The sequence below is a fragment of the Drosophila ananassae genome, chromosome XL, assembly GCF_017639315.1.
Source record: "Drosophila ananassae strain 14024-0371.13 chromosome XL, ASM1763931v2, whole genome shotgun sequence".
Lineage (NCBI taxonomy): Eukaryota > Metazoa > Arthropoda > Insecta > Diptera > Drosophilidae > Drosophila > Drosophila ananassae.
In genome coordinates, this window is record NC_057931.1 from 17202777 (window position 1) to 17228465 (window position 25689).

General features: G+C 41.1%; 1 protein-coding gene across 5 annotated transcripts in view; it reads left to right on the forward strand.

The window, feature by feature from the left end:
- LOC6503215 (dynamin) overlaps positions 1–25689 on the forward strand; it is a 128020-nt gene that overhangs the window by 37210 nt on the left and 65121 nt on the right. For all 5 annotated transcript variants that reach the window (XM_044716688.1, XM_044716689.1, XM_044716690.1 and 2 more), the window contains exon 8: positions 16315–16508. In XM_044716688.1, coding sequence (XP_044572623.1) covers positions 16315–16508 — 194 coding nt within the window. The remainder of the gene's footprint in view (positions 1–16314; positions 16509–25689) is intronic.

The following is a 25689-nucleotide window of genomic DNA, read 5'->3' on the forward strand; positions in this document are numbered from 1 at the left end:
CGCTTTATCATAGCCCCGTAATAGTCAACCCCCCCAAAGGTTGACGTCCCACACAACAAACTGGCTAAAATTCATGAGGAATACAATATCCACATGCTAGCCTCGTAGGAACATTGACAGCCCCACCATGGTTTTGGAATCAGTACTTGTCACAGCAGCAAAAATTTCATCTCCAAGGAAAACATGTGAGCCGAAAAACCCGCACCCAACCAGGACGCTGAAAATGCACAGCCAGAGTACATAGAAAAGGAAGGTACATAGAAAGAAATTAATCCTCATCTAGCTTTCTTTGCGTTCGGACGTTGTATTTTCTGCTTATATCGCCGCTCATTTGTACTGAATGCAGTGGTGAGGCCGTTCGGTGCTCATCGATTGCCGCCGCGCCTACCATACAGCCTGTGTTGATTTGCCCTCTGAGGCTGTAAAACTTCTAATAAACATTCCAAACTAACTGTGGCAATGTGATAGTCATTGGGAACGACTCTCACTCAAATATTGATTAGTTTAATCATAAGGTTCTGGATCTGGAATCCCTTTACTTGAGCCTTAAGACTAAATTGGATCATGCTCTTGAGACTTGTCTGGACTCATGGCTACTTTAGAGGTTGCGGCACCCCCTACTAATTCTACTAGTGCTAGAAATAAAAATACTTCACTGACCCAGGCTCCCACTGCGTCAAATGTGCCTGTCCCAAAAAAAAAAGGACCAACCACCCTAACAAGCAGTATGTTGGACATGCACCAAGCTGTGCTCAGCTCCAAGTTCTTCCCACCTTAAAATACCTGCACATTGGTAAATTTTCAACGGCTACCCAACCGGAAGCACTGTGCAAATTTGTCGCTGATAAGTTTCATCTGGACCCTAGTGATTTAGTCTGTGCTAGACTGGTTAAAAAAGGTGCTGATATCAATTTAGAAACATTTCCCCGCTATCTTCAATGATGATTTTTGGCCCATGTCGGTAAAAGTTACTCGTTTTCTTCATAAAGAGCCTACTTAGGTTATTGATCTCCCTGCGAGACTCCCTCCATCAAATCATGGAACGTCAAAAAACCCCCAGTAAACGGCGCCGTTGGAGCCGTTATTTCTTTCTCTTCACTCTTCCTCTTCTTTTATTGGGTTCATATTCTCTCTTTGCGCGGCCACCAACAAAGATTGGGGCTTGCATTTATGGCAACTGGTGACGTTTATTTCACTTCCTCTTATATTCTGCTTCTATCATTGCATTATTTGATCCAACAACAACAGCTGATTCCAAGATGGGTTGTTATACCCTTGCAGAGGGTATTATAATTTTGGTCAAAAGTGTGCAACGCAGTGAAGGAGACATCTCCGACCCTATAAAGTATATATATTCTTGATCAGGATCACCTCCTGAGTCGATATGAGCATGTCCGTCTGTCCGTCGGTCCGTCTGTCCGTCTGTCCGTCTGTCTGTTTCTACGCAAACTAGTCTCTCAGTTTTAGAGCTATCGAGTTGAAACTTTGCACACACCCTTCTTTCCTTTGCAGGCAGTATATAAGTCGGAACGGCCGGGATCGGTCGACTATATCCTATAGCTGCCATATAACTGATTGATCGGAAATGCCATAACTTTGGTGTTTTTTAAGTTGGAGGGTTGAGACATTCTACACATGTTATATTTGACCAAAATATCTTGTGTACAAAATTTCATAAGGATCGGCCGACTATATCCTATAGGTGTCATAGAACGATCGAAATTGGCATAACTTTGTTGTTTTTTAAGTTAGAAAGATGGGATTTGGTACAGATTCTATTTTGGGAAAAACAATCTGATTTGTCGAATTTCATAAGGATCGGCCAACTATATCCTATAGCTGTCATATAACTGATTGATCGGAAATGCTATAACTTCGTTGTTTTTTAAGTTAGAAGCATGGGAGTTTCAATGGATTCCTCTTTTGGCAAAATAATTTGATATGCCAAATTTCATAAGGATCGGCCGACTATATACGATCCGCTATATATCTAATAATATAAGATGCGTGGCGCTTCGCTTCTGGATCGCCATCAACAAAAAATGGTTCGAAATCGCGATTTTGGGAGCCCTTCTTAGTTTATCTTCTTCTTTTTTGTCGATAGGCTGTCCACTGGGAGACTGACCGCTCGCGCTCAGTTTTTGGCGAATGGAGAAATTGTTTCTAACTCTAGGTCCTCAGAGTTCTTTGAGCCAAACTTGTTTTTGGAAGTATTTTGGAAAGACCGTGATGCATCCAGCACCCAATGTAGAACGGGGAGGTGGTGTGATCATCGCTATCCGCCGATCCCTGCAGGCAACGTTGGTTAGCCTTCTGGGTGGCGATTCTCTACTGGATAAACTAGCCGCTTCAATCCAGGGCATTCAGGGCCCTTTCACCATCATTGCATCGTATATCCCACCAAATACCGCATTCAGTACCTATCATGCGCATATGGAAAACATCGCCAGTGTCTATGCTAGAATGGAGGGCCCGAGCGCTCTGATCGTAGCTGGCGACTTAAACCTGAGCTCTATTGTTTGGTCTCGGGACCCGAAGTCCCTTGGCATGTTACCCAACAATGTTCGCTAATCCCATGAACCCCATAAACCCCATGAATCCCATGAAATCGAGGTCTTGGATGATATTTTTAGTATGGGTTTCTCCCAAGTAAACAATATTTTCAATGATAAATTGAATATTCTGGATCTTATATTATTAAACAATGTCGTAAATAGTAAAGTAGAAATATGCAATGTACCACTAAGTCCGTGTGATATGCACCATAAGCCACTGTTGATATCGCATCGCTCAATTAGTTTCCGGCCCGACATATTTATTAATTTTTTTTTTATTAGATTATCGACTATGGCTAATCAGCACATTTCTTGCATCGTACATAAAATTAATTGGCGCAAACAAGTTCAAGTCACATTTTATTGCAATTGCATAGATTGATAAGTTTTCTAGGCAAATAAATCAAATAATTATACTTATGTACACGAATGCAGAAGCACAGATGCTCTAGTTTAAGTAAGTGATCTTCGGAATTTTCAGTCAACTAGCAAGTTTAATTTTTGAATTTAAAACTATGGTGTGGAATATCTAAATGCTAGGTAAACGTTAAGATGAGATTGACTTTACCCATCGAGTTAAATAAAACAATAAGTGTTAATATATATTTTTAATAAGTAAAGTTATGCAATTACCCGAAAATAAATGCACACAGAATTGAGCTTCCAATTTACAAGTACATATTCTACCATCCTTTTTGTTTACTAACAATTACAGAATCTAATAAGCTTTGTCATTATCATTGTCTTACAATTCCGGAAAGCACTATCTTAGCAATACTTGCGCCTTGCGTATACATTCGATTAACTGAATATATTATCTTTAGTGCGTATACATTGGACTGGCATTCATTTTCACACCGACTTGAGAAGTGAGAGGTACGGATAGGGAAATCAAAAAAAGGAGAACGCCCAACTGGAGCCAAAAATATAAAACACGCACAGAACTAAAACGCTACTCAATAAATACAAGTGTAAATCGTTTTGGATGATATACAGATCTGGGACAGGGAGCGGGGTGCATAAAGTCACAGGACTCTTAGTCTATTTTCACATTGGAATAGATTTTGCGCACGAAGAGATTCGAGCCCACATAGCCTACGGTGCCGCAGATGATGCCCAAGGCGCCGCTGAATAAAGCCATGTAGCAAAAAGTAGAAGGCCGTTTGGAAGAGACCAAACATTTTGGTCTTAAAGAAAAAGTAGTAGAATGAGTATGCATAAACGTAAATGGAGGTGGAGCCTGCCGCCATGAAACTCGTCCACTGCCATCGGTAGTCCTCGGCATTCAGCAGGAAGTTATTGCACACAATGGTCACACAGACAGTGACCACTGTCAGAATGGTGAACACCAGCAACATGAAGCCGTAGACATAGTAGATCTTGTAGGCCCAGAAGGAGGTGAAAATAAAGTGAAATATAAGGAGCAGCAGTAAGCAAATATAGATATTTTTTTTATCGAAAGTGTCGGTTATCATAAGCTCTGTGTAAAAATTCTACAACTCTTTGACCACGTGCTTTTAAGTTACAAATTTTTAAGTGTTACAACCTTTGAATTTTTTCACAATATGAAAAAAAAGGAGTTTCGTGTCCTGATTAAGCACTGTTTTTTTGATCGGAAAAAATACAGTAGAAGCAAAAACTTGGCTTGATGAACATTACCCAGATTCTTCTCCGGGAAAATCAACCATCAACCATTGGTACAATGAATTTAAACGTGGTCGTGTGGACACCGAAAACGCTGAACGCAGTGGTCGCACAAAAACAGCACTTACGCCAGAAAATGTGGCAAAAATCGGAAAAATGGTATTGGCCGATCGCAACTTGAAATTTAAGGAGATAGCTGATGCCTCAAAGATATCGGAAGGCAGTGTGTTTACGATATTACATGAACATTTGGATATGAGAAAGCTCGGCTCAAAGTGGGTGCCGCGATTGCTAGGTTAGGTTAGGTTAGGGCGGTGATGCTAGGGGGACATAGAAGACCCCCCGCTTCCACTTGAGCCGCTAGGGCTCCTTGTGCTATCAGCCAGTGCCCAGTAATTGCCGCAATCGCTAGGCTGCAGTCCTGTCTGGTGAGAAAAAATAAGTCTCGCCGATCTTTTCTGAGAGCGTGTCAGCCAGATCAGACGCGAAGTTCTACAGGTCTGGAGACTCCATTTCCTATTGGCTGCCAGGTCAAAAAACTCCCCGCACTTTAGCCTGCAAGTAGCCAAGGGAATGCCTACAAGTTCTTTCTCCGGTTGGAGAGGATTGGTAGTCCCTGCCCTAGATAGTTCATCTGCAGCGCAGTTTCCCTCGTGATCCCTGTGACCGGGAACCCAAATGAGGTAGATGTCATGCTGTTCAGCCATCTCGTTGAGAGATCTGCGACAATCTTTGACTGTCCTGGAGTTGGACGAGAATCCATCAAGTGCCTTGAGCGCTGCCTGACTATCTGAGAAGATGCATATTGTACCTCGATTGCCCCTTAGTGCTGGGGATTCCAGTGCTTCCCTAATGGCTACTACTTCAGCCTGGAAAACACTGCAGTGGTCAGGGAGTCTGAAGGACTCCTTTACGCTCAAATGTTCACAAAAGTGATATGAATGGAGCCCTCCGGTCCGGTGTCCGGGCGTCCCATTCCTCCCTCGAGGGGATGATGATTCTGTAATTATTGGTGGGTTGGTCGATGGGCACGCAGTAGTCCGTGCCCCCTTCAGGCATGAAGTGATGTAGGTTCAGTCTGGTATGACCAAAACTATTCTTGCTCCATAGATTTGCCTCTCGCAGTCTTATTGCCGCCAGTGTGGCTATCTTTACCCCCATCAGTTCTACTGGTAGTAGGTCAAGGGCGTCGTTAGGCGTAGTGCGTAGACTGCCTGTTATACAGACTTCCGCCATACGCTGCGTCTTCCTGAACCTCTCCCTGCATAAGGAGTTGTCAAGGGCTAGCCACCAGACCACAACTCCATAGAATAAGATTGGTCTGATGATCGCTGTGTATAACCATCTGACTATCTTGGGGGACATTCCCCATTTCAGGCCTACCGCCTTGCGGCAGGTATAGAGTGCTATTGCCGCTTTCTTAGTCCTATCTGCGGTGTTCAGCTTCCAGTCCAGTTTCCTGTCTAGAGTGATGCCTAGGTACTCCGCACTATCGCTAAGAACTAGTGATTCCCCTAGAAGTTTCGGAAGCCTTAGATTTGGTATTTTGTACTTCCTGGTAAACAGCACGAGCTCTGTCTTGGACGGATTGACTCCCAGCCCGTTTCTTTGCGACTAGGCCGACAGAACTTCGAGCTTACCTGTCATTAGGTCGCATAGCGTTTGTGGGTATTTCCCTACGAAGGCAATAGCAACATCGTCCGCGTACGCAATGATCTTACAGCCGCCACCCTCTAAGGATCGTAGTAGGCTATTAACCGCCACCTTCCAGAGTAGTGGTGAGAGTACACCTCCTTGCGGGGTGCCCCTCTTGACGTATCTTCGAATAGTCGAACCTCCAAGAGTAGCCTCGACACTCCTGTTGACCAGGATCTGCCGTATTAGGTCAACTGATCGGTCGTCTATTCCATGTCCCGTCAGTGCATCAATGATTGAGCACGGAAAGATGTTGTTGAAGGCCCCTTCTATGTCTAGAAAAGCAACAAGTGCGTATTCCTTAAAGTTGATCGCTCGCTCTGCGATCATAGTGATTTCGTGCAGGGCTGTTTCTGTTGATCGGCCCCTTTTGTAAGCATGCTGAGAGCATGAGATGTCCCTTGGGTTAATGGTTAGTTGGAGATGGAGACTCAAGAGTCTTTTCATAGTCTTAAGGAGGAAGGATGATAGACTTATAGGTCTGAAGTCCTTAGGGGTGCAGTGGGATGGTTCATACCCGCCTTGGGTATGAATACAACCTTCGTGCACAGCCACGCCTTTGGTACCATACCAGTAGTGAAGACTGTACTGAAGATTTTCTTGATCCATTTCCTTAGGTTAAAACCGGCCCTTGATAACTGGGCCGGTATAATACCGTCTGGGCCCGGAGATTTGAAGGGTTTAAAACTATATATTGCCCATTTAAGATTTCTGTCACTAAGTAGGTAGTTGAGTGAGCCCTGGTGGCCCTGGCTACGCATCACCTGGGTTGTTCCTTCCGTTGAGCAACCCGGAAAGTGTGCGTTGATAAGGGTCTCCAGGGATTCCTGGTTTGAGGTTGTCCACCGCCCATCCGTGTTCTTAATATAACCTACGATGGGGGCTGTAGTAGAGAGAATCTTTCTTAGCCGGCCGGCTCTGATGTCTCCTGGATTTTGGTGCAGAAATTGACCCAGGCAACCTTCTTTGCCTTTCGCAATTCCTTGTTATACCGCCTGAGTTCAGCTTTATAGGCCTCCCACGCCTCGTCTGTGTTGGTACGGTGCGCGTGGTTAAAGGCCCTTTTTTGAAGGGGGCTAACGACGAGGTCCACCATGGAGGCTTCTTCGTTCTGCTGCTACCTATTCTTTTCTTGGGGCAGGTCCTGTGGTATGCTTTTGCGCTCGTCGCAGTAAGCTTATCTACCATGGCGTTGAGCCGCTCGTAAGTCGATAAACTGTGAAGGTGGTTCACCTAAGGGTCTATCTAGTATCTTTTTATAGAGCTCCCAGTTTCCTAGGATTTCGAACTGCTTGCTTGGTGAAGTTTTAAAAATGTACGGCTATCTCAATGTAGCGGTGGTCTGAAAAGGAGTGTTTATCTAGGACTCTCCAGCTGGTGATTGCATCACCCAGGGAGTGCGAGAATAATGTAATGTCAAGAAACTCTCTTCTGTTCTTGACGACGAAGGTGGGTTCTGAACCTCTGTTACCCACTAGAAGTTTAGAGCTGAGGATAAAATCGAAGATTGACTCACCCCTCTCATTTGTGTCAGTGCTTCCCCACTGACTGTTATGAGCGTTGGCATCGCATCCTATTAGTAGGTTGATTTTCTTCCTATCGCTGTCTTCCACAAGCCGCTTGAGTAGCAAGTGCGGTGGTCATGTGGTCATGACCCATATACGCCGAGCATATTCTTAGATGGCCGCCTGGGCCTTCTTTCGATGGGCTACATGATCTTCATTGCTGAAATTTGGTAGGAAGAAAATATTAAGGCTCTTTTTTGCGAGTATGCATGCTCGCTTTTTACCTGTTACATCGGCTTGGCCCAGCCTGAAATCCGACGCTCCCAAACTCTTTTTTGCGAGTCTCCATGAATCCAGGGTTCTTGGATGAGGGCAACGTCAGCTCCACTCTCTGCGAGATGGAGCAGGAGGGCGGCGGATGCCACCTTTCTGTGATGGAGGTTTATCTGCAGGAATGTAAAGGACATCCTTTAGATTTTCCACCACAGTGACCTCAGCCTCGGTGTCGGAGCCTAGCAGTGAGTCCTCCTCCATACCGACGCCTCCAAGATCCCTTGCCAAGTCACTCTCCTCCGAGGTGTACCCTTCCAGAATGTCCTCCTCCACATCTGACATTCCTTCTAGGCGGACCTCTTCGGTCGGTTCCCCCAAGTCTAACTCTTGTGCGTCTATCTCCAAGTCGATGCCTCCTGGCTTACTCTTCGCATCCGACTTGTAGATCCTCGTCGCAACGTGCTCGAACCCGTACTTAATACGGCTACCAGCACCCTCCAGGATCCTCGCAGTCTCCTCATTTAAAGTGAGGACAACCTGCCTTCTTAGTCCCACTGCTTCCTCCACTTTGGCGACTCTCCAGTCCGCCGTAGGGAGTGTGGGATTGCACATCTTGAGCATGGCCAGTATGGTAGCAGGTTCCGCCGGCTTCTCTGTCAGCCATACACGGGCCCTCGGTTTTGCTGGGGATCTTGTCCCAGTCCCCTGCCTCCTGGGTAAACCTCTCCAAGCGACGCAATCATGCGCTTGTAGACCTCGCATCTTGGCACGCTATCACCTTGATGCTACCCTGGTACCACCTGCGCGTACCCTGGCGCGTTTTCGCAGTCCGGTGGAGGTCCTCCGCTCTTGAGCATCACCTCCATGAAGCGCCCTTGCAGCTCATTCACCACCCTCCGCCAAAGCTCCTTGGGGATCAGGCCATATTTGTAGACGTCGTCAACAACCCCAATGATGGTCCTACCCTTAGTAACCTCGGCGAAGGATCTGTTACTCTGTTGCGTCTGCACCTTCTTCTTCTTCGCTAGGGGCGCTCCACCATCAGTCGACCTCTGCCTCTTCGCACTTTGTGCGCTATCCTTGGCAGAGTCGCCTACTCCTGTCGGCTTCTTCGGATCCAGTCTCACTCCCGCTTTTGCTGGCTGAAAGTCAGGCAGGATTTCCTTCGCCCACTTTATTATCTCAGCCTGATCGGGGTTGGATTCCGCCGATGGGTCTCCCCTCATCAGAATGAAGGCTTCCTCCTATCCTTGTAGGAGCCTTTCCGCTGCAAGGAGACAGCAGTCGCCGGACCGGGGCCTTCCTTAGGGATACCGACCGTAGAAGAGGAGCTCGACCCTGGAATCTTGCCTCCCACACCCAGGATGTGTACTCCAGAATCCAGTCGTCAGTCTTCTGAGTGGGTGGTTGCCGGTGAAAGCCGTCCGAAGCGTCCCAAAACACAAATATCCGCGGGTAAGGTTATGGCTTCTGTATTTTGGGATGCACATGAGATTTTATTTATAGACTACTTGGAAGAGGGTAAAACAATAAACAGCGAATATTATATAAAACTGCTGGATCGACTGGAGCGCGTTATCAAGGAAAAACGTCCACATATGGCAAAGAAGAAACTACTGTTTCATCAGGATAATGCACCGTGCCACTAGTCTATGGCAACAATGGTGAAATTGAGTGAATTGAGGTTCGAACTTCTGCCGCATCCACCCTTTTCTCCAGATATGGCCCCCAGTGACTACTGGCCTTTTTCAGATCTCAAAAAGCACCTCCAAGGCAAGAGATATCGATCAAATGAGGATGTGATTGTCGATACTGAGACCTATTTTGAAGGTAAAAGTTCATCTTTCTACAAAAATGGCATAGAAAGGTTGGAGAAGCGCTGGACTGAGTGTATAGCCGTATAGCCGTGTTTTTTCTTGTTAGGCCGGAAACTTATTGAATTTTATATTTTTTTGCGTTCCCTTTCACCTATTTCTTATTATCACTTAAATGAGTCTAACCTTTCACTTATTAATGCCGCTATTGCATGTTTTGATTGGCTTTCCCTTTTTTTCGGATAGCTCGATTGATGAGTGTTATACTAAGTTTTTAATTGCTCTGTTCAATATCATTGACAATAATGTCTCTGTTAGGGTTCGAAAGTTGTACAAGCTCCCTGACACACAGAGGGTCTAAAAAACTTAAAGAAAAAACTTATAAGCAATTTTTAAAGACAGGGGAGCAAAGAGCTGATGAGATATACCGACAATAGAAGCCAGAATTTGAATTCCTCAATAAATTTCTCTATAACCTATTTCCGATGTCGAAGCTAGCCTCAGATCCAACCCTAAAGCGTTTTGGCGGTTTGTGAATGGGAAAAAAACATCCTGACATTACTTCTTACATGTGTTATGGTGGTTTTGCAGCTAACTCTGATAACGGCATCTCAAAATTTTTTGCTAAATACTTTGCCTCAAACCTGGAGCCGAAGTGCCATGCCTTGTTCCCATTGGAGATGCCACCTCTAGTCCCTTTATTGCCTCATCTGGCCTTCCGCAAGGTAGCTCTTTGGGACCGCTCTTATTCATCATATTCATTAACGACATCTCATCTTGCATTTTTATTCTAACTTCCTGTTGTACGCTGATGACCTCAAATTCTATAAAGCCATTAGTTGTATTAGAGATAGCTATCTGCTGCAGGCGGATTTGTGTCGAGTCTCCTCTTGGTGCACCCTCAATCTTCTTCCTCAAAATGTATTGGAATGTCATTTAATTCGCTACAGTAAAAAGGCGCTTGATATGACTGCCTATGCAATCAGCAACCACAACTTGCAACTAAAAGAGGAGGTTTTTGATCTTGGCAAAAAATTAAAATTTTCCAGCAGAGTTGAGCGGCTGCAGAAGATATTTTGAAAATTTTCACTTCTCCCTTTAAGGTATATGGATCCTCTACCCTCTTACTATAGTCGGTGCCTTCTCCTTCATATCTGTACAATGGAGGATCGACGCACTGTGGCAGCATGGATATTTTTCAATAATATTCTCTCTAACAACATTGATTGCCCTATTATTGGTATTTATCATCTTTAATTTGCCACCGAGGGATCTTCGTACGTTTGCTCCCTTTCGGCTTGCCTGTCGTAGGGCCAATTATTTTTTAAATGAGCCCATAGATTGAGCATTATCTTAGTTTAATTCGTTACCGCCCAGCCTCCGAAAAAAGTGAGGCTCAGAAAAACACGCTTTAAGTCGCTTACTGGTTAGACAGTTTTTGAGTAGTGTGTAAGTAAGATTGTATGGTAGCCATGTAAAAATAAGTTCAGTGGCGAATAAATAAATAAATATATTTAACTCAACCGATTTCAAGAAGTTAAATACAGTACAATCATCAAAGTTACAGTTTCGTGACCCAGAGAGTAGAGGAAATCTCGTATGAGATTATCGTTTTTTTTTAAATGCTAAAAGGAAGGCTTACAAATAAAGTGACTGTGTTGCTTGGAGTACAAAATAAGAATGATCTTTATTATAAAGAAGTATGTACGGGTATATGTATGAGTGAACGAGAGTAGTGTGTGTTAGTCAGAGTTCTTGCGTTGGCGATCTTTGTTGTTGTCCCATCGGCGCTAGTCTTGCAGTTGCCGGGTCTGCTGTGGCTGTAGAGAGGGGCATGTTAAGGGGGCATGCGCACTTGTAATTTTCAAAAAATCGAATTTTTTTTTTTGCATTTTCTTAAGGTGTATATATTTAGAAATGTGTTCACAAAATTTTAAAATGATCCGGTGAAAATTCATTGAGATACACATGTTTAAAGGTAGAGGCGTCCGGTTTATCTAATAGTGAATTGAAACTTTAAACACGTTTTTCTCAAAACTACGTTTTTGAAGTCGGTGACCACTCTTACTCGAAAACTAGTGACCCGATTGTCTTGAAATTTAGCATGCTTTTTTAATACATAATAATTTAGTACTTAATCGAAGGATTGATTTTTTTATGCAAAACTTTTTTTTTGCAGCTAAAGAACTACCGCTTTTTTTTACGAAAAACGATTGTTCAACTTTGATAGGTCGCCATTTTGTCGAATATATTTTTTTTTAATATCCATCGATTAAGTACTAGATAAACTTTCAATAAATGTAAATCCTTTTCATTTTTTGATTTCAAACCATCCAGATTTCCACAGTCTTGGTCACCGCGACCCGTGTTTTTCAGACGGACGTCACTTCGACGGGGCATAGCTTTGAAACTGCTCAATATTTTCTACTTTTTTGTTTTTCAAATTTAAGTTAAAATAATGTACTTTCACATAATAAAGCGATATTTCAAAAAAATTCAATAGTTTATGCGAAAAATATTCGGGAAAAATTTCTATTTTTTGGCACTTCAACTGCGCATGCCCCCTTAACTCGTTCTTCAATTTTTGAAAATATTTAACAAGCTATTTGCAGCGATTAAGCAGATCCAGCAACTCTGATACCTCAAATACATCTCCACAGTTGTTTACAATTGATATACAAGCTGTACAGTGTTAAAAAAAAAGCAAATGTATTACTCATTCTAAAAAAGTACAATCATATACTGTTCAAACTCGAAGTGAGTACACTGAAAACGTTGTGCTTTCTTATTGTGACCTATAGAGTAGATATACTGTAAAGTAAAGAATGAGTGCAGTATTTTTAAGAACACTACACTACTGTACAGATCTGTTATGCTACAAATGTGTACATTCATGCAGAAATCTTAGGTAGATGCTGGCTGTATACATTACCATTGATAAAATTACGGTTTGTTAGTGAAGGAAAGTTAATTAATAAAAGTCAACTATAGTAGGAAGGAAAGTGAAGTTTTTCATCCCAATTAAGGCCTTTAATGGCGGATGGAAGATTTTTTTACAGATTCTTTGTGATCTCGGTGTACTCCTTATTGATGACTCCAGACACACGATCTATACTCAAGAATCGGACGGACCAATGATGTATATTAAGGTTTTGTTATGTACGGGTCATTTAATTCTTTTGATCATCTTTTAATAAAATCAAGGACACCCATTGACGTCAACGAAATTCAATGGAACCATTCTATGCCTTGTGATTGATCTCTTCAGAAGCAAATTTGGAGGATACAGAAATTAACTCTCATCCTCCCCTTCGTAGAGCTCAATCCTCCCCTTCGTAGAGTCTAAAAGTGGTGTACTTACTTGGTAAACTTCGGAGCTAAAAATCTGCAGCTTTAACCAAGTTTCTATAAAGAGTATAATGTGGAATGCAACTGAAGAACGACACACGCCGACACTTTTCAATTTCCTTCATGAAAAATTTCGACTGCTCCATTACCTTTAGGCTCCACTGAAGCAAAGTCCAAAACAAAGATACATAGGTTTCATCACCCATAGTTTCCGCGGTACACCTAGAAGAAGAAGAAAATTATCAAATTTTCCCATATACGAAGGGACTAAAAAAAGTAATAGAGTAGAAAAAAATTGCCATGTTTTTTTTTTTAATTTTTTATCTTTAATCATAATCTCAACGTAAATCCACCTTGAAAACTGTCTTCAAAATCGGCTCTTTGGAGTTTTGCAATTAATAAGGTAAGGGGAATAAGGTGCTGGTCAAATTTCTTCTATGCCTGACATCGTAATAAAGTCACTTGTTTTTTCAGTAGTGTACGCTGGCGCATTGTCCTGATGCAAAAAGTATCGGAAAAGTTTTTTTTTTGCGTTTTTATACCCTTGCAGATGGTATATTGATTTTGGTCAAAAGATCCTTGATCAGGATCACCTCCTGAATCGATATGAGCATGTCCGTCTGTCCGTTTCTACGCAAACTAGTCTTTCAGTTGTAGAGCTATCGTGTTAAAACTTTGCACACATCCTTCTTTTGTTTGCTGGCAGTATATAAGTCGGAACGGCTGGGATCGGTCGACTATATCCTATAGCTGCCATATAACTGATTGATCGGAAATGCCATAACTTCGTTGTTTTTCAAGTTAGAAGGATGGGACTTTCTTTGCTTTCTAATTTGGGAATATTTATACAATCTGCCAAATTTCGTAAGGATTGGCTGTCTATATCCTATAGCTACCATATAACTGATTGATCGGAAATGCCATAACTTCGTTCTTTTTCAAATTAGAGGGATGTGAGCTTCAGTGGATTCCTCTTTGGGTTAAATAATTCGATATGCCAAATTTTATCGGCCGACTATATACGATCCGCTATATATCTAACAATATAAGATGCGTGGCGCCACCTAGCGGACTGCGACTCAACTGCAAGTGTATATAAACTTCGGCTCCGCCCGAAGTTAGCTTTCCTTTCTTGTTATATATGCAATGAAGAAGACATCTCCGACCCTATAAAGCAGAGCTTGTAAATAACAGTTAACAGTTTCTACTTGAAAAAAAACTTAATTATGGACCATTTGAACAAATTGTCAGGAAACAAGAAAGAAAAGCTTACTTCGGGCGGAGCAGAAGTTGATAAACCCTTGCAGTTAAGCAGAAGCTTATATTATATATATATCGTATCGTATATAGATGGCCGATCCTTTTGAGAATTTTACCATCGAATCAATTTTCTAATAAAAATGTTGGAAAGAGCCCCAATCACCTTTAAAACTAGCAAGGTTGTGCCTCGGAAATGGCGTTCAGTTATATACCCGCTATAGGATATAGTCGGCCGATCCTTTTGAAATTTGTTTGATTGGAGTTAATTTTCCCAAAATGGAACCTGATCAAGTCCCATCTCTTTAACTTAAAAAACACCAAAGTTATGCCAATTCCCATCGTTGTATGACTGCTATAGGATATAGTCGATATCAGGAGGTGATTCTGATCAAGAATATATCTACTTTATAGGGTCGGAGATGTCTCCTTCACTGCGTTGCACACTTTTGACCAAAATTATAATACCCTCTGCAAGGGTATAACAAGAAAGGAAAATTAACATCGGGCGGAGCCGCAGTTTATATACCCTTGCAGTTAAGGTTGTTCCATCTCCCGATCTAACCGTGTTCCCGATTGGAGTGTATTTTTTTCAATTAAATTCCCGTATTATCAGCCATTTAGTGAGATTAGTTACTTGAAACCTTCGAGCTAGTGTCTGGGTTTGTTCGCCATTTCTGCTCCCTGTTTCCCCACCCTATATATGGCGCACTGTCATGCTGTAGAGTTGAATCGTGATCAAATAAAAACAGTTCAGGCCCGTTTTTTGATATTTCCTACCGCTTTAGCTGTGCTCTTTTAGGTGGTAGTTTTAATCAACGGTGGTTTTAATCAGACGGAATATATTAAATGACGGATCACCTTATGTCGTTCATTATGTACGCGACAAAAATGTGGAAGCATTTAAAAACACAAACCTCCGAGCAATACAGTCCATTTCCAAGGCACACTATATGGGCGATCTCATCGATTCCTAAAATGAAGATTCAGAGGCAATGTCAGTTGTATCAGCAATCAAGAATATTTATGCCCATGGATGATTAACAATTATCAACTTCTTAATCAGGTTCTTAAACTGGTTGTCACTTTCCGTCATATTACGCATACGCTTATGGCGCAGTTGCATATCTACAAAATTAAAGATCGTATCGTTGATACCCATCGCCATTCCACACCGCATTAAGAAAAGAATTCGTCTACAAATCGATAAGATCACATACGAATCCGATTTTCAGAAATCAGTAGCATTGGGTTTCAACGAAAGAAAACTTAACAAACATGGCTGGGTTTCATTATCTCCCTACGTGCCGACGGAGCGGCTCTTTCTTATTTTCCTCATTTTTATATTTTTTGAAACCGTGATCGTTACACCTTAATACATATTAAATTAATTTTATTATTTATTTTGGTTATACTTTATTTTGAAAGCTTTGTTCTTGTAAGCGGCAGTTATGAATTTATTTTAAATATATACTTTTTAATTAAGAATTTGTATTTATAAGACCCACTGTTTTTTTATACCCTTGCAGAGGGTATTATAATTTTGGTCAAAAGTGTGCAACGCAGTAAAGGAGACATCTCCGACCCTATAAAGTATATATATTCTTGATCAGGATCACCTCCTGAGTCGATATGAGCATGTCCGTTTGTCCGTCTGTCCGTCTGTCCGTTTCTACGCAAACTAGTCTCTCAGTTTTAAAGCTATCGAGTTGAAACTTTGCACACACCCTTCTTTCCTTTGCAGGCAGTATATAAGTCGGAACGGCCGGGATCGGTCGACTATATCCTATAGCTGCCATATAACTGATTGATCGGAAATGCCATAACTTTGGTGTTTTTTAAGTTAGAGGGTTGGGACTTTCCACACATGTTATATTTGACCAAAATATCTTGTGTGCAAAATTTCATAAGGATCGGCCGACTATATCCTATAGCTGTCATAGAACGATCGAAATTGGCATAACTTTGGTGTTTTTTAAGTTAGAAAGATGGGATTTGGTACAGATTCTATTTTGGGAAAAATAATTCGATATGTCAAATTTCATAAGGATCGGCCGACTATATACGATCCGCTATATATCTAATAATATAAGATGCGTGGCGCCACCTAGCGGACTGCGACTGAACTGCAAGGGTATATCAACTTCGGCTCCGCCCGAAGTTAGCTTTCCTTTCTTGTTTTTTTTTAAGACCCACTGTGTTAATTTATACAATTTTTTTCAGGTGGATCTCGTCCCTATTGGTTTGTTTTAACATCGGAAAGTATTTCTTGGTATAAGGACGAGGATGAAAAAGAAAAAAAATTTATGCTGCCCTTGGACGGTTTAAAACTGCGCGACATTGAACAAGGTTTTATGTCAATGTCTAGGCGAGTAACATTTGCTTTGTTTAGCCCCGATGGACGTAATGTTTACAAGGTTAGTCTCTTTATCTTAATATTACAGAGTTGTATGAAAAACAAACAAGGAAAGCTAATTTTCGGTGGAGCCTATGTTATACTATTGCAATCCTATTTCATAATCAAACAATTTTTTATAACTTGAATTTAAAAGAAAGTCCGAAGCTTTTATCTTTCAAATGCTCTAGGTATAAATACAAATTCAAAGAAAACAACGAAAGACAACTAATGGGGTACCAGGATTTTGGTATAGGATAGGTATCTTAGTTTCCAGAATAGAAACTTACGCGTCTAGTTTTATGCAAGCCGTGTACTTGGCGGCCAAGGCATTATCAAAGCTTGAGTGGGCAAATGGTAAAATATTATATCGCATATGAGAAGTACGACCGGGCGAGATAAGGTCGGGGGAGAGTGCATACCGCGCTAATGCACCGGCAAATGAGAAGAGATCAGAGCCGACCAGAGATACGCAATCGACCGATATTGCACTCCCAAGTTCGAATGTTATAAGACCCACAAAAACATCTGTCAGCGTAGCCGCCACAATTAGCCTCAGCTTACTTGTATTCTTTCACTAAAGCTGAGGCTAATTTTAGCGGCTACGCTGACGAAAGTGGAAACTAAATTTGCCTGGGTACCATAGAGTCTATGTGCTAAATCTGAAAGAGCTATCTCATGTGGTCTCTGTGATCCACGCGTTCAAAATTACAGAAATCCAGTATGGGAATCCGAATAAAATTGCGTATAACTCCTCAAAATTTAGGCTGATTTGGCTAAAATATTTTGCAGATATAAATACCATTTCACATTTTTTCAAAATACTTTCCTCAACTTGCGCTACAGAAATATGCCATTTGTGCAAGTGGTAGGAGCGCAGACGAAATTTTAAAAAATCGTAGCTCTATCTCTTATTGTCTTTGAGATTCAGGCTATATCGACTCGGCTGTTGATGCTGATCAAAAGTATTTGGGCGGTGAGCACTTTATGGGGTCGGAATTAATTTTGAACTAATATAGTCTAAAGCAAGAAAGGAAAACTAACTTCGAGCGGAGCCGAAGTTGATATACCCGTGCAGTTAAGATTATTCCATTTCTGACCGTTCAGATATATGGCGCCTATAGGATATAGTCGGCCGATCCTTATAAAATTTAGCTGATCGGATTATATTGCCCAAAATGGAATCCGTAGAAAGCCCATCATTCTAGCTTAAAAAACACCAAAGTTATGCTAATTCCGATCGTTCAGTTATATGGCAGCTGTAGGACATAGTTGGCCAATCTTTATAAATTTTGGCAAACTGGATTATTTTACCAATATGGAATCTGTAACAAGTCACATCTTTCTAGCTTAAAAAAAAACAAAATTATGCCAATTCCGATCCTTCCGTTATATGGCAGCTATAGGGTATAGTCGGCCGATCCATGTGTGGAAAGTCCCAACCCTTTAACTTTAAAAACACTAAAGTTATTGCATTTACGATGAATGAGTTATATGACAGGTATAGGATATAGTCGCCGATCCTGGCCGCTCCGTCTTATCTGCAAGGAAAAGAAGGATGTGTGCAAAGTTTCAACTCGATAGCTTTAAAACTGAGAGACTAGTTTGCGTAGAAACCGGCAGAAAGACGGACAAACGGACATGCTTATATCGACTCAGAGATCAAGAATATAAATACTTTATAGGGTCGGAGATGTCTCCTTCACTGCGTGGCACACTTTTGACCAAAATTATTATACCCTCTGCAAGGGTATAAAAACTAATATAGTCTTTGAGATCCATATATCCAGACAGACGGATACACACACAGACGGACATGGCTATATTGACTCGGCTGTTCTGGGGTGCCCCAAGGAAGCCATCTTGGACCCTTACTTTTTACACTGTTTATTAACGACTGGCCCCTTGCCTTGACTTGCCTTGATTCACTTGTTCTTATGTACGCTGCTGACGTTAATCCTTGTCTTCAGTATAAATTCACTAGCGCCCAATCTAGACTTGAATCCGATTTGGATAAATTTCAAAATTTGTGTTTAGCAAATAATCGAAAGCTTAATGGATCGATATGTAAACTCATGTCATTTTAATTAATCTAGTCCTCACCAGGCTATGTACTTTCTCTATGGGAACGCCCTAGAACAATTAACTCAGGTTAACGATCTGGGTGTCCTATTAGATTTGAAACTTTAATTTACCGACCATATATCTACCATGGTTAATATTGCTATGGGTGTGCTTGGTTTTATTAAAAGATGGTCAAAAGAATTTAATGACCCGCACAGAACAAAAACTTTATACACATACTTGATACACGTTACTTGAGTATGGATCGTGTGTCTTGAGTCCTTAATACGGAGTTCACCTAGATCACATGGAATCTTTACAAAAAGCTCCCTGACTTTCGCCCTTAGGAGACTTAATTGGGATGCAAATCTTCACCTCCCCTCTTATCATAGTAGACTTTTACTAATCAACTTACCATCATTAACAAACCGTAGAACGATTTTGAGTTTCATGTTTCTATATAATCTTATTTATGGTAATGTAGACAGTCAGATCATGTTACTAACACGCTTTAATTTTAACGTTTCTAGTAGAAGGACTAGAAACTTTCGTCCTCTACTCTTCAGCCATTTTAGTTCGACATATACCCAACACGATTCGTTCAGGGTATTATATTCGGACTACAATGGTCTCTACCAAACTTTGTACGTATGCAGTGGGAATCGCGCGAAAAAAATACATTCACACGAATACAATAATTTCTTGTACACTATGAGTAAAAGGTACACAACACAAAAAACGCCATAACAAAGATTTTGGTAAATCGGGATCTGAGGAACAGAGTACTAGGTTAAAACAATCAATAACACAGGCCAACAGCAAAATTCCCCTGAACCACCACAGTCCATAACAAACATGAGTTCCATCACCCACAGTTTCCGCGGTACACCTAAGAGAAGAAATTGATAAAATTTTACCATATATTGAATTATGTAGGCCGTGTAATGGCGATGACCATCACTGTTTCTAGTTCATATAATTTTTGAAATGTATGTGTACCAACTAAAATTAAACAAGAAAAGAAAGCTAACTTCGGGCGGAGGTTAAGTTGATATACCCTTGCAGTTGTGCCATTTCCGATCGTTCAGTTATATGGTGGCTATTTGATATAGTTGGCCGATCCCTATTAAATTTGGCAAATAAGATTATTTTGTCCCATCCCATTTTTGGAGATGGGAATATAACAAGATTATTTCGGTCAAATAATCTTAAGATTATTTCGGTCCCATCTTTCTAACTTAAAAAAAAACCAAAGTAATGCAATTCCGATCGTTCTATGACAGCTATAGGATATAGTCGGCTGATTCTTATGAAATTTTGTACATAAGATATTTTGCTTAAATATAACATGTGTGGAGTTCCAACCCTCTAACTTAAAAAACACCGGCCGGAATCGGTCGACTATATATAACTCGGTATACTATATATAACTTTGGTGTATTTTAAGTTAGAAAGATGGGACTTGGTACAGATTACTCTTTGGGCAAAATATGGATCGGCCGACTATATACGATCCGCTATATATTTAATAATACATATAAGATGCGTGGCGCCACCTAGCGGACTGCGACTGAACTGCGAGGGTATATCAACTTCGGCTCCGCCCGAAGTTAGCTTTCCTTTCTTGTTTAATTTTAGTTGGTACATATACATTTCAAAAATGATATGTACTAGAAACAGTGATGGTCATCTTCATTTCACGGCCTACATAATTCAATATATGATAAAATTTTATCAATTTCTTCTCTTAGGTGTACCGCGGAAACTGTGGGTGATAGAACCTATGTTTGTTCTGGACTTTGGTTCAGGGGAACTTAAAGGATATGGAGCAGATGAAATTGTTCGTGGAGATTTTTTGCTGTTGGCCTGTGTTATTCTATATTTTTGAATTTTTCTAAATGTCCAAAAACCGAGTTTTTTGTTCAACAAAGTAGTGAAAATTGAACGTGCGGCGTCACAAGGAATTTTCCCATATATCACTTATATATATAGTCTGATCCAGGCCGTTATGATTTACGTATCTTTATTTAATACATTTATTTTAAAACTTCCACTTCAACTTCCAATTAAAATCAGCTTCAAAAATCTGAAGTGATTTAACCTAATGTATAAAAGGCAAGTAATTTCACTAGTGATTTCAAAAAATGAAAATTTTTCCAATTAAGAATGCATTATTCTTGGAACGTATTATTTTGTTAACGCAGTTTAATTAGAAATTGAACGCTTCATATGGATCAAACGAACTTTTTAAATGAAAGCGAAGTTTCTGATTTAGCAAAAAAAATACAGATTTTAGCAAAAACGCTGGCATGATTGTTGGTGCCTTTGGAATCACTCACAACAGGCATGTGTGGCACCCTTAAGGAGGCAGGATGGTTTCCGAGGCTTAAAAAAAAAATAGATTTTTGCGATTTTTTTTTTTCATATCTGAGTGAATATAATTATTCAATTTCTTAAACGATAAATGGCTATATTTGAAGAGTATCTAGGATTTTTTTAACCTAACCTAATGTATAAAAGGCAAGTAATTTCACTAGTGATTTCAAAAAATGAAAATTTTTCCAATTAAGAATGCATTATTCTTGGAACGTATTATTTTGTTAACGCAGTTTAATTAGAAATTGAACGCTTCATATGGATCAAACGAACTTTTTAAATGAAAGCGAAGTTTCTGATTTAGCAAAAAAAATACAGATTTTAGCAAAAACGCTGGCATGATTGTTGGTGCCTTTGGAATCACTCACAACAGGCATGTGTGGCACCCTTAAGGAGGCAGGATGGTTTCCGAGGCTTAAAAAAAAAATAGATTTTTGCGATTTTTTTTTTCATATCTGAGTGAATATAATTATTCAATTTCTTAAACGATAAATGGCTATATTTGAAGAGTATCTAGGATTTTTTTTGTTAAGAAATAATTATGAATTATCGCGTGACGGCAGTCGGCCGGAGTCGCTTGAAAAAATTGTTATCATGTGGTGCTTAAAAGCTGGCCACACAGTGTTATCTTAAATAAAACAAGAAAGGAAAGCTAACTTCGAGCGGAGCCGAAGTTAAGGGGGCATGCGCAGTTGGAGGGGCAAAAAATAGACATTTTTTCCGAATTTTTTTCTCGTAAACTATTGAATTTTTTTGAAATGTCGTTTTTTTATGTGAAAGTACATTATTTTAACTTAAATTTGAAAAAAAAAGTAGAAAATATTTAGGTTTAGTTTATCTAGTACTTAATCGAAGGATATTAAAAAAAAACAAGAAAGGAAAGCTAACTTCGGGCGGAGCCGAAGTTGATATACCCTTGCAGTTCAGTCGCAGTCCGCTAGGTGGCGCCACGCATCGTATATTATTATATATATAGCAGAGCGTATATAGTCGACCGATCCTTATGAAATTTGGCATATTGAATTATTTTGCCCAAACAGTAATCTGTACCAAGTCCCATCTTTCTAACTTAAAAAAGACCAAAGTTATGGCATTTCCGATCAATCAGTTATATGGCAGCTATAGGATATAGTCGACCGATCCCGGCCGTTCCGTATATACTACCTGCAAAGGAAAGAAGGGTGTGTGCAAAGTTTCAACTCGATAGCTCCAAAACTGAGAGACTAGTTTGCGTAGAAACCGACAGACAGACAGACGGTCATGCTCATATCGACTCAGGAGGTGATCCTGATCAAGAATATATATACTTTATAGGGTCGGAGATGTCTCCTTCACTGCGTTGCACACTTTTGACCAAAATTATAATACCCTCTGCAAGGGTATAAAAATATTTGACAAAATGGCGACCTTTCAAAGTTGAAAAATCGTTTTTCGTTAAAAAAAGCGGTAGTTTTTCAGCTGTAAAAAGAAAGTTTTGCATAAAAAAATCAATCCTTCAATTAAGTACTAGATTATTATGCAATAAAAGAGCATGCAAAATTTCAAGACAATCGGGTCACTAGTTTTCGAGTAAGAGTGGTCACCGACTTCAAAAACGTAGTTTTGAGAAAAACGTGTTTAAAGTTTCAACTCACCATTACACTTACCGGAGGCCCTTCCCTTTCAACATGTGTAGCTCAGTGTATTTTTACCGGATCATTTCAAAATTTTGTGGACACATTTCTAAATGTATATACTTCAAGAAAATGCAAAAAAAAAATTCGGAAATAAGATTGCCCAAAATGGAATCCATTGAAAGTCCCATCATTCTAGCTTAAAAGACACCAAAGTATTCTATTTTCCTTTTTTCTGCTTAGTGCATTGTTTCTTGCTTTCTGGGATTCGAATGCATTCGAAAGGATGACTTATTGGCGCATTCAAATTCCATCACTTCGTGTTTCGTCATTTCAATCTTTCAGATTTAGTCGAACTGATTAAGTATTTGTGATCGCCGTACAAGAGTCACAGGTACAGGGTCAAAAGATCTTTTTGATCGTGACATTAAAGTCACAACGTTTGTATTGCGCAATTGACGACTTATATTTGCTTGTCTGGCTTTTAGTATTATATTTAACTTATTAACTTAATATATTTAACTTATTTGAAATAAAGCCTGTAAAGTTTTTCAGTTTATAGTGTAAACGTTATAAAACACTGACGGCTGAATAAAACTTTCAATTTGACAGAAAATTCAACAGTGAATTCATTGAAAATAAACGTAATAACTGAATATCGGGTTGAGCGTTGCAAACTTCACATAAAAAATCTCCTAAATAGTCAGAATAAAGCCTAAAACCTATGCTCTGGTCAGGTGAGCCGGTTATTGAGTTATAATATTACAATAATTGCCACTTATTTAAGTATATCTTTATCGTATTTGATGAAATTTTAAATTTTTAACAAAGCAAAATGATTCTCAATTTCTGTATCATCTAGTATTTTCCGCGAAAATTAGATATATTTATCTGTTATCGTTTATGAGCGTTCATAGAGAAAATCTTGAGCTTGCAAATAACTGTTAGCTGTTATTAGTAATAACTGTTGAGAGGGTAAGTATGTACGTAGGTCTACGGCCAGTCACCCACCATTCAGGGCTCCATCCATCTCCCCATCCACCCATCCTACGCCAAGACGCTCCCGGAATGGCCTCTCTCCGCTTCCAGGAGTCTGATTGAGTGAAGAGGCGGCCTTGGAGGCTGGTGGTGGCTGGATTTTGGAGGTCGGCTGGGTGTGAACGTGGGAGAGGCTTATCGGGCTCCTTTATTGCCGAACCGAGGTGAGGCAGCAGTTGACAGGCGGATTTAGCAATTAAAGCAACTTTTCCGAAGCGCTTCCGCTGCCCTCGGTGGAAAATGCAAAAGGAAATTGGCGCACAATGGGATCGGAAATGGAGATACTCGAAATCAAAGTTGCACTCGCTGGACTGAATCGCTAAATAATTGGCCTAAAGTCGAAATAATTTCATTAAATACTGCGGACAGGCGCTTCCAAGAGAGTATCATCCGTATGAGTGAAGTGCCAAGCCCATAAAATTACTTTGTTGAGGAATATGGGGACTAACTCGGGAGGACACCAAAAATTCCAAAGAGATTGGGCCGCCCTGGTGTACCCGTTGCTGGTCCCTGAAAAGTTCATGTCTTTCGGTAAACAAATTGTGTCGGTATACTCTTGAGGGTATGAGCTTCCTAAACGCCCCATCATTCCCTTCGTATTGCAGATAGACGTTGGCGGATAGTCTTATTTATGTTGCTTGGTGGCGTCCCTGATCTGCTGTGCCGGGAAGTATTTCCGCCGAACGCACAGAAGGCGAGAACTTGACGGGGCGGGGAGCTCCGTGCCGCATCCGGGCGAGTGCGGGCCAGGCCTCGATGACTTCGACCACCGATTAGGTTCTTTAATTTAATTTCTACAGGACAATAAATGGCAGAGTGTCCTGCTGGAGTGTCTCTCGGGCGGATTATCTTTCGGCAAAGACTGACTGCATTGCACGAGACATTATTACCTGCCGGTCGCCGGCGCCCGGCAGGATCCTGGGGCCGGGAGCGGTTCCTATCGGAGGACGTTCCTTTTGGGCGGCAGCCGGGAGGGAAGCTTGCCTTATTTATGAGCTATCAATATTTACTGTTTTCTCGCCGCTTCCTCCTGCTCACCGTTATGATAAGTCAACTTTCGATTAATTTAGTTTGATAATTAAATTTGGTGCCGCGGAAGGGGGCGCCACGGCCGCCCATCGACCCGAAGGCCGCTGAGCAGGGACCGGGAAGCCCAGGGACTTGAAAGATAAGGCAATTAACTCGTCACCGCGACCAGCGCGATAAATGAAATTAAGAACGTGGCCTGACGAGAGTAGCCCTCAGACCCCGCCTCTGCTCCCAATATTTGTTGCATAATTCCGGGCAACAATATCGGAGTAGCAGGTTCTTCTCTCCCCAAAAACGAGTTCCTGAAATCCATCTGCATCCATTATCTAATTACCAGCGTTCTCCCCTTTTCCAAGGGCGTGCCGACAGTTGTCTGCATTTTGATTGGGTTTCAGGCCCTTACTCCTGGCCCGTGACCCCTTGAATTTTGGCTCCTTTCGCAGGCTTAAGTAAATACAGCTAACAATGTGCATTCATTCGTTGCGAGAGTTTTTCTGCTAGTTGGTTACTTTGTGGGTGGCAACATTACCGTGCCCATTATCGTTATCTTGCGTTACCTGCACCCAGAGACGTGTCCTTGCAAGGACCCACTCCAGCAGCCAAAAGCCAGGGCGCCTGCACCCCCGCCCTCCGTGGCGCCGCATAAGTGGCACATTCTGCGGCGTGTGCGTTGTGTTTTTAATTAACACTCCTCCGTGGCATTTGTGCTCCGTGGAGCCGGGTCGCGGCTGCTGAGACATGCAGAAACGCCGGCATCGGTTATGCTTTTAATGCGCACTTTCCGTGGATTTCGCGCTGCCGTGGTGCTGTAGGAGCGGATGATCTGCCTCGGCGATTGACGCCGCCACCCTCCAGGATACAAACAATGCAATTGAGCTGCGAGCTTCACTTGAATAAACCCCACAATGGTCATATACTGACACAGATATTGTTATACCCTATCAGGTTTGAAGTTCGAACCAGTTCCAGAATCGTTTGTCATTTAAGAACCTTCAAGGACCTTATATTTCTTGTTCATTGAGCCTTTATGGCGAAAATTGATTAAAAACGCACATAAAAGCATAAAGCACTAAGAATCTCAAA